Source organism: Primulina eburnea, chromosome 14 (genome assembly GCF_022965805.1).
Source record: "Primulina eburnea isolate SZY01 chromosome 14, ASM2296580v1, whole genome shotgun sequence".
NCBI classification, from domain to species: Eukaryota; Viridiplantae; Streptophyta; class Magnoliopsida; order Lamiales; family Gesneriaceae; genus Primulina; species Primulina eburnea.
In genome coordinates, this window is record NC_133114.1 from 27,976,341 (window position 1) to 27,985,666 (window position 9,326).

At 35.2% G+C, this 9,326-nt stretch overlaps 2 protein-coding genes across 7 annotated transcripts; both read left to right on the forward strand.

The window, feature by feature from the left end:
- Nucleotides 1-95: 95 nt before the first annotated feature.
- Nucleotides 96-5,646, forward strand: LOC140811574 (uncharacterized). Of its 6 annotated transcripts, none has more exons than XM_073169534.1 (7): nt 97-360; nt 2,318-2,394; nt 3,233-3,356; nt 3,474-3,615; nt 3,696-3,742; nt 4,352-4,613; nt 4,950-5,646. In XM_073169534.1, exons 3-6 carry the CDS (start codon nt 3,264-3,266, stop codon nt 4,565-4,567), a joined length of 498 nt encoding a protein of 165 aa, XP_073025635.1. In that variant the 5' UTR covers nt 97-360; nt 2,318-2,394; nt 3,233-3,263; the 3' UTR covers nt 4,568-4,613; nt 4,950-5,646. The 6 variants fall into 6 exon arrangements, with proteins under 6 accessions (XP_073025637.1, XP_073025635.1, XP_073025632.1 ...); XM_073169533.1 differs by having other exon boundaries at nt 345-360; nt 2,293-2,394; XM_073169535.1 differs by having other exon boundaries at nt 346-360; nt 2,293-2,394; nt 3,699-3,742.
- A 2,372-nt stretch (nt 5,647-8,018) lies between these two features.
- On the forward strand, nt 8,019-9,029 carry LOC140811306 (polygalacturonase-1 non-catalytic subunit beta-like). The gene has a single exon (XM_073169169.1). It carries the CDS (start codon nt 8,019-8,021, stop codon nt 9,027-9,029), a length of 1,011 nt encoding a protein of 336 aa, XP_073025270.1.
- Nucleotides 9,030-9,326: the final 297 nt, after the last annotated feature.

Below are 9,326 nucleotides of genomic sequence, written 5' to 3' on the forward strand. Positions count from 1 at the left end.
TGTCAATACCATCTCACATTATTTTTTATGAAAACAAAAATATTGTAATATAATTAGAAATTATATAAAATAAAAAAACGGTGATTAATTAATTAATTTATCGCGCTTGCTATAAATCTCGTCCCCAAAGTCCAATCCTCCTGGCATCGCATATGCTCCTCCAGCTTCAAATCCTCGCCTTCCGGCATTAATCAGCGCTTGTATTCGATTTTTCTTCAATTCTCCCTCGAATTGATTCCTTTCCTCTTTGCAATTTAAAAATTACGAGGAATAATGGGGAAAAATCAAGCATACAAAGCGATGCAGAGATCTCGGCTCGGCTCAAGCTCAGCCGCCCCGGATGAGGTTGAAGATGGCATGGTTTGTACCGTTTCATACCATTTATTTGTTTTTTTACTGGCGGAATTTTGGATGTTTAGTTTACGAGTGTTTTGAGTTGAAATTTCATGTTTGGTGGATTTTATAAGAACAGTTTAGGTGAAATCGAGTTTGTTGTTTTTTTTTTTTTTATCAAGATGTTGAGATACCATAGCGTTGGGTAGAAAGTTTCCTGATAATTTTTTTATCAGCTGTTATGGAACATGAGTTTAGGGCTTTTTAAAGATAACTTTAGCTACGGAAGTTTATTTTTCTCTCTTCTTCTTTTTTTTTTTGGAAAATTAATGTCTTGATTTATTTAATATTTAAACTATCTTATTTTTAAAGATAACTTTAGGTACGGAAGTTTCTTTCTTTTATTTTTCTTTGACAAATTAATTTTCTGGTTTTTTAAATTTAAACAATCTTATTAGGTTACTACTAAAAAGATCTGAATCTTCACGTGTAGTTAAAAAATTTGTGATTTTTTTGGTGTTAACTGTTGGAAATGTTGGAAAACGAGAGCTATTGATCTCTGATTTAAAAGAAAAGGAGCCAATATAACTGATTTGAAGTTTCGAACCAACTGAGCTCATGGATTGTAAGTTTAGGTAATGCTGGAGTGATTGTGAGGGCTGCATAGTTATTATTTGTTGGGTGTAACTGAAAACTTGAGGTTGGTTCTGTATGTCAGGAGAAATTTTTAAGCAAATATGTTTCTGGAAATCATAGTGAGGAACATGATGTGTGTGATATTATTTCTGAATTATGACCATTTTACTGTAATTATAACGTCATCTAATAATTTGTTGAATTAACAATATCACATCATATGTATTTGATTAATGGTGTGTGGAGCATTCTAAAATATAATATATTGTATTGTAATATTATATATTAATAGAGTTTCTTTGTATGGTTGAATTCGAATAATGTATATGAAAATGAAGTGGAAATAAGCTTTTACGAATGAAAATGAGATGTTAATATTGGATTTCACTTTTGGAGAAGGAAGTATTGCAATCTGGAAGATTGTATACCTTGGAAGACTTGTGCCCTGAGTTTCAGCTATGTGCGTGTGATTTTCCTGGTCTTCCATGATAAGTGAAATGATTTCTTTAAGTCAGTTTGGTAAGAGTAATATTTTCTGCCAACTTTTTTTGGTATTGATTGTTTAGTTAATTTGTGTCTCTAATAAGATAAATCTCAGACTTCTAATAATAGAAATAACTCACATATTTCCAATATCTGTATTTTTAGTTCTCTTTGATTATTGTCGTTGGAAAGCGGAGCTTTAAATCTGTCAGTTCTTCATGTCCCAAGGGTCAAAGGCTTTTGTTGATATTTAAGAATCAATTCGTGTCTGGTTTTGTCACATAATGTTGTCCGACTGTGGTTGCTCTTGGGTATATGCCTGGCACTGTATGAAGAGAGAAAAGAACAAGTGCAACACTTGCCCACCATTATTATAATGCTTATTAATCCTCCAGGGCTGTAAAATAATATTTTTGATTTACACAAAAACATAAAGTATGCTGAGAAGGGTACACATCAGAATTATTCTTGCGATGGGCACAAGACATCTTATTATAATTTTAAAAGGAATTGATGCTTCGTAATGGCTGATCCGAACAGAGTTGATTTAGCATCTCCTAGGAACGAAAGTGCCAACTTTGTACTTTTATAACGATAAATCTTTACAGAGGTATAAACTCTTTCGATCAATAATAATGTTACTTTTGGTAATGTACAGTTGTATGAGCTGGCTAGTTTTTCATCATTCCAAAGTTTATTTCACATTAATGGAGACTGGAGATGTGCTAATTTTTTCTGTACAATTGATTGTTGAATGACTTTTCCTGTTGGAAAAGTTTAAAATAGTGTTTTCCCCTATTTGTTTTGGATCTGTGCATCTTCTAATGAGGACAATCACAGGTGGATGGTTCTTTTCATTCACCAGAATGGCATGCTGCTCGTTTGGCAAGTCTAAAGACTTCTCATACAATTACGTGGGAGGAGTACAAGAAGAAGCAAAAGGTGATTTATGTGGCTGCATATTTGTCACTTGAGTTTATGTGCTATCTTTGTATACATGTTGTCTTTCCGTATAAGCCTTCTCGAGCTAGATCCAGGAACTTTTTTTTGTATTCCTATCTTCTTTCATTCAATAAGTTGTCTGCCACAGCTATAATTTTTATTTCGAGAAAATTTATCTTTAAATATCTTTTAACTTCTGTAACATACCAAATCAGTATTTTGATATTTTGAGCCGTTGACCAAGTACAGTCTTATTGATGTTGATGGAAATTAGGATTAAAAGCAAATGTGGCTATGTCATTTGGGCAATGAGTTGTTGTCAAACTGCGACTTTAAGGAAGGTTGCCATTTGTCTTTTTCGAAAATTTAACTAGCATGTTGAGGAGGGAAGAGTGTATTGGAGCGAACCAACCAACATGTTTCCTGAATCTACCACTTACGTTGTTGGATTATACAGCGCATGATACATGACACTTAGAATTGACTCCCATGTTTAATCACGTTTGATAAAAGACAGGAAGCATATGTTTCAAGAATAAGTACATACTATTCTTTTTGAGTGTCATACATTTTTTTCTGGCTGATTCCCTAGATATGTAGAGCTGGATACTGATCTCAACAGCTCAGCATAACCTAAAATTTCTATGGAAAACTAGTCACTTAAATATTCACCAGGTCAACGTGCATCCTCTTTCAATAATGGTAGTGGAGTTTACAAGCTCAAATGTTGTCTTTCCACGTATCTTCTTATCTGTAGGGCTTCAACTTGACTTCATTAGCTTATCCCATGACTCTTAATTACTCGTCCAATTTACAAGGCTTATTTTTGGCACTCCAGGTTTTCATGCAAATATGGCTTAATCTACACTATGCCCAAACAGGATAAGATGGCCACTAGATCTATTTATATGTGTTACTCAACCTTCCGATTCATCTGTTCCATTAGCTTCAATTCAAGACCAGTAATGTCCTTTCGGTCTTTTCGTTTAGCTACTGTAATTGCTGTCTTTATCTTGTGAGTTTTTTTTATGTGGTAATATTTTTGTGTCTTTCTGTGGCTCTAATGGCTTCAATGTTAGGAAGAAGAAGTGAGAAAGGGGGAGTTGGAAGCTGATAAAGACCGGATGATGAGAGAGTACAGGGCTCAGCTAGATGCTGAAAGGGCTGGCAAACTTGCTCATGGAAAAAACCACTCTAGCAGCAGATCCAGACGCAAAAAAGGTAACGCACAGTGTAATTGGGATATCGTATTTCAGCAATTTTTAGCTTTTTATGACATTGTTAAATCATAAATTTGCCAGCAGATAAGGACAGAGATTTAAAGAAATGCAGCAGCAAGAAGCGAAAGGTGCATTATACAACAACTCCATTTATTTATGTCTTCCATTTCAGTGAGAAAAAATTGTGGTGAAGCTGATAATGGAGAATTTCATGACCAAAAAAAGGATCGCCAAAATGTAATACCTGACATAGTCACAAGTGATTATTTCAAGCTATGCTCTTAAAACCAGCAAACGAAGCTGTGATTATGGGGATCACATGAATTCCGCTCATAATACATGGTTTATTCTCGAATGTCAGTTTATATTTTATGGAAATGAAAGGTTTGCCTGTGAACTAATGAATTTGATAGAGTAGTTTCCAATATAGTATCACAGTTGCTCAGGAGTAAAGGGTGAAGCGAATTGGGGAGGAAAACACGTTAATATTAGTCAAAGTATCCCTTTGCAATGAAATAATATGCTAATTTACGTGCTTATTATAATAAATAAGAAACTAAATAAAATAAAATAAATAAAAAATCGTCCTGAAATTGTGCCAAAATCTATTATGTAATTTGCTTTAACTGACTCCTATATCTGCTCCTAAAATATGTCTTTAATCCCGTGATTTATGTGCTTCACATCGAAATTTGTATGCCTAAGTTAACTGTACGACTTTTTTGCGATTGACTTAGCATTCAAGGCGATCTGATTTTAGCTCTGGCTCGGATTCGGAAACTTCAAGCAGTGGTGATGATGAGAGGGAGTCAAAAAGGTCAAAATCAAGGTGGAAGAGAAGGAAGAAAGAAAAAAAGCACGTGTCATCAAAATCCAAGCACTCAAGCAGCGAGAATGAAGACGCTGATGGCCCTTTACCACTTTCTAGATTTTTTGGGAACTACAAAAGCTGATATTTTGTTCAAAATGTGCATTATCTCTGGTTATTGAGTGTACCAGGTAGATCTTCTCTTTATGATTCCTGATTTGAGGTTTTGTTTATCTTGTTTGCTTCATGTATACTGTTTCCAAATTTTTATGGATCCTCTCTTCTTTAATATATGTAATCTGTCTGCAGTATTGACTTGCTGCATGTAGTTTGTTGCATTTTTGAATGAGTTTTGTATAATACCCATGGAGATTTTTTCTTTTCTTTTCATTTGCATCATCGAATCTTAAATTAAAAGTTGAGTGATTTGGCAATTTCATCGAGGTAATATTTGCATGCAGCTGTGGAAATGTGTCAAATTGTTAATTAAAAGTGTATTAAATTTGAGTATCTTCATTTCCCTTCAGTTTGGATAGAGATGAAGGTTGTAGCTGCTAACAAGAATCTGCGGATGATCTGTTTAGCTCTTGCATTTGATGTGAGAAGGTAAGCATCCAATGATAGTAACTTGAACGATTGCTTAAAATTGAGGCTTGTGTTCAAAATTTGTAGGCACTATAAACAGCATTTGCCATCAAATTTTCGTTTCTGTTGTTGAAAAAAATGTTGCAATAATTCAAATAGAAATTATTCATGCTTCAAAGCTCAGTTTGTTTTTTGCTTTTACCAGTGTCACCGAGGTTTGAATAGTATGTACTCCACCCAAATGTATGTATGGTGTTTTATCATAAAAGTATTTTTTTTTTTGCTGATTGGGATTCAAAACATTGATATAGTTATTCAAGCTCAGGGATGTTTGATAATCCTAACTTCATCGAAGTTCCCTCCACGTGCCTAACAATTCTTAGTTGCATATTAGCTACCCCATAGGCGTCTTAAAAAATTGAAGCAGGGAGCCAAGTCTTCTCAGGTGGGCAGAACTTAGATACTTAGAAAAATTTCACATAGATTTTCCCCAAAAAAAAAAAAAAATTTGCATGTGATGACCGTATCGGCCACTTCGTCCCTCTATAAACTGGCAGTGTCACTGACCGACCCCTCTCCAGTGGTGGAAGCAGATAGTAATAAAAGAAGATGCTGACAATTCTTGGGGATGAATGCCCCCAATAAGAAACAATGTTGTTTATGGTTCATACAATCACATTGCCCTCTAAATTCACCGGTGTTAAAAATGCCGCAAAAGGCTCAGTCAGCAGACGAATCAGGCTGTTGAGATTGTTCTTGAATGGCATTTCCCTTTTCTCTTAGCTTGCCCATTGACTCTTTCATGGCCTCCTTCCTCTTTTTACTTGCCAGAATTTTTGCCATCAGGCCGCTAACGCTTGGGTCTTTTTTCTCTTGCACTGGGGGTGGTGGCGCTCTCCTTGCTGCCTTTGCATGCTCCCCACTAATGCTCAGCGCCACCATTACACCACTCAATCCCAGTGCAATGCTCCTGCATCACACTTTGGGTATTCAGCGTCATAAAACTCTTTTCGAGCTATGTAGTCTTTGTATTCGTTTCTTTTTTTCTTGTTGTTTTGTTTAGATAATCTAGTCTTTGTATACCAGATGTGTGGGTGAATTTCATTTCAGAATCATAATGCGATTTCTTTCTTAGCTATGCATGCCTATTTTATCATATAATTTATATTTAGCAAATCTTACACAATTAGAACTGCATAAAATCACATAGATAAACAATAAAATGCTCATGTTTGGTTCTACGTTTGCTAAAAACCTGATTCGAACCTTCGTTGAAAATGGCTTCCTTGAGCAACCTGATCGGAGCCTTGACCGGAAGCCCGGACATTATGGAGCTTTTGAGAGGGCAAATGGGTTGCCTTAGTTATTCTCGAGATTGGTTTTGTTGTGGCTGGAGTTAGAGGGACTGATAAGTGGGACATTTTTTTCCTTCGACTCTTATTATTCTGTTTATGAATGGAATGACGTTATCGAGGGTCTATGTGATGCTGAAAATGAACACTTTGTGGATAGTGTTTGCATCTTTGGATGGAAATTAATGGTTGTGAAATTCCATTGGATGTTTATTGATAAGGTCTTACTTTTGTGGGCCCTCAAATTGTCACCCCAAATTGTTTGTAACCAAATATTGTGTTTGCATTAATTTCTACACTCAATTGAAGTTCCTTTTCCATTCATAACCAGATTCACCTTAAAATAGTTGGATCATACCATGTAATTGCTTTTTTGAATTTTTTTTCTCCTAACAAAATTTAGATAACATTTTCACTTGGTAAAAATGAGAGTTTTTTGCATGTTATATTTTGCATTTGGCTAGGGAGGTATATAAAGAAGATAGGATGCAAAAATTTGATAACAAGTTTACTTATTGGATAATTTTCCCCGTACACGGATATTTAGGCAAATTCTTGAAAAAATTTGGTCCAGCGCAGGTGTTCCCTCCATTAATCAGCTCTAATCATGTATAATGCCATGAACTAAGAAGACATTATTGGGGTGCTTAAATATAAATAAATAAATAAATATATATGTGTGTGTGTGTGTGATAATTTAAATTTGACACGAGTCTTTTATAAAAAATCAAACTATTCGTGTTTCATTACCAACTTGATTAACTGTAAATGAGAACGATGTAATTTTTACTAGAGTAGGTTTCTTATGATACGTTCTCACGAATCTTTATCTGTGAGATGGGTCAACCGTACCGATATTCACAATAAAAAGTAATACTCTTAGTATAAAAAGTAATACTTTTTAATTTATTAACTAAATAAGAGATCCGTCTCACAAAATACGATCTGTGAGATCGTCTCAAACAAGTTTTTATCTTTTTATTATTATTTTTCCATGGCCTAAAAGCCCCGAGTAAACCACAAATTGCAATATGGACTCAAGCGAGATGGACAGCGCAAAAACATAGTGATCAACCAAAGTTAATTCAAAACACATGGGCCCAATTTCTTTTTTATTTTTGGTCCAAGTCTATTTTGAAATATCGATAGTTGTTTCATTTTACTCCTGTGTTCACACTCAGGTTGGCAAACTCCACAAGTTCCCGAAGAATCCCTAGCTCTCACATGCTACATTGTATCGTAAATCGTAATATAATTGTGCGCCGATGCGATACAAATGCCCGATTCGACATAATCTCGAGTGCATTATATTTTTATACATATAAAAAATTGAAATCCATGGTCTTGGCGGACAAATAAGCTAAATAGAATTATAGATTATAGAAGCACCATGCATTCGGGTCCAATTGGCAAGTGGAACATCTTGGGCATGTGCACTTTGTTATGCAATTTGTCGTATTGGTTAATTATATCGACCTTATATGTCGGCACCACACACGATTCAAATATTTCGGCGTTTTTGGATCTTTTCCTCGAATACATAATACATTATCAACAAAATATCATTAATTTTCCATTTATTCATCAATAAATACCCCTTACATATGTAATATTTGTAGCTAAAAAAAAGGAAGAAGGCTGAACTCCCTTGAATAACTAATGGGTCATTCCTTTGCTACTTTCCTTGCTCTGTTCCCCTTCCTGCTCTACACCACTTCAGCAATTTCAAAAACATTTACTCCCCCTTCTGCTTCAGACCAAATCAAATTTTGGTCTGAAAATGTGCAAAACGAAATGCCAAAAACCATTCTCAAGAAACTTTCACCTTTGACTCAAGATGACTGCAAATATTACACCAACATGATATCCAACAACGTTAAATTCTCTGCAGATTCTGATTTCTGTTCGATCGCAAAACTAGCATGTAGCTCTGGGCTTGAATATGGCTTGCTAGAAAAAAGAAGAAATATATACGTAGATGAATATCAAGAAAATAAAGGTCTTGATCGAAAGATTAGTGAAGCTGATGTATTTTCATTCTTCAGGCTTTCAATGCTCAAGAATGGGAACATGGTTCACCTCCCAAACTTGGAGGAATCGCTCCCAGACCGTGCATTTCTCCCCTCTCAGATTGCATCTAAAATAACCTTGAACATCAAAGAGATGGCCAAATTATTCCCTGGAGTAACCAAAGAAACCATTGAAAAGACTCTTTTTTACTGCAACGCAGCAGCGATAAAGGGTGAAGTGAGAAGCTGCCCAAAATCTCTAGAGGAAATGATAAACTTCTCAAAGTCAGCTCTAGGCGGGAAAAAGTTAATATCCTTATCGTCCAAGAGCACCCAAGGATCGAATACCGAACTTATGATCAAGAACTTTAAAAAGTTAAATACCGATAAAATCGTAGCCTGCCACGAGGTTTTTCTTCCCTTTGCAGCTTATTTCTGCCATTCTTTGTCCTCCACTAATTTGTATTCCGTGGATTTAGTCGAGCCTAAGACCGGAGCTCCGGTGAATACCCTTCTTGCTATATGTCACATGGATACTTCTCCATTTCCAGAGAATCACGTAGTCTTTAAGATACTGAAACTCAAACCTGGACAAGGCGAGGCATGCCACTGGTTCACCCAAATTGATCTTGCATGGATGCTCGACACTGAGTCAATGTGATCATGATGAAAATCTATGTCGAATGTAATTTCGTTTGGAGGGAATTTATCTGCTCTCTTTCACATGTAAGCTAAGTATTTGCGCGAGGATTCGGATAATTATTGTGTTGTATGTTGTGTGTGTTTCTGGTATGTGGAAATGGAACTGTTTAGTTTTCAAAAAATTCTTACAGATTTAGATATTTACTCCCTCCTTCCCAAATATATGGCTGCAATAAAATTTGACTTTCCAGCCATTTTACTAATATGTGTGAAAAATAATATACTAATATATATATATATATATATATATATATAT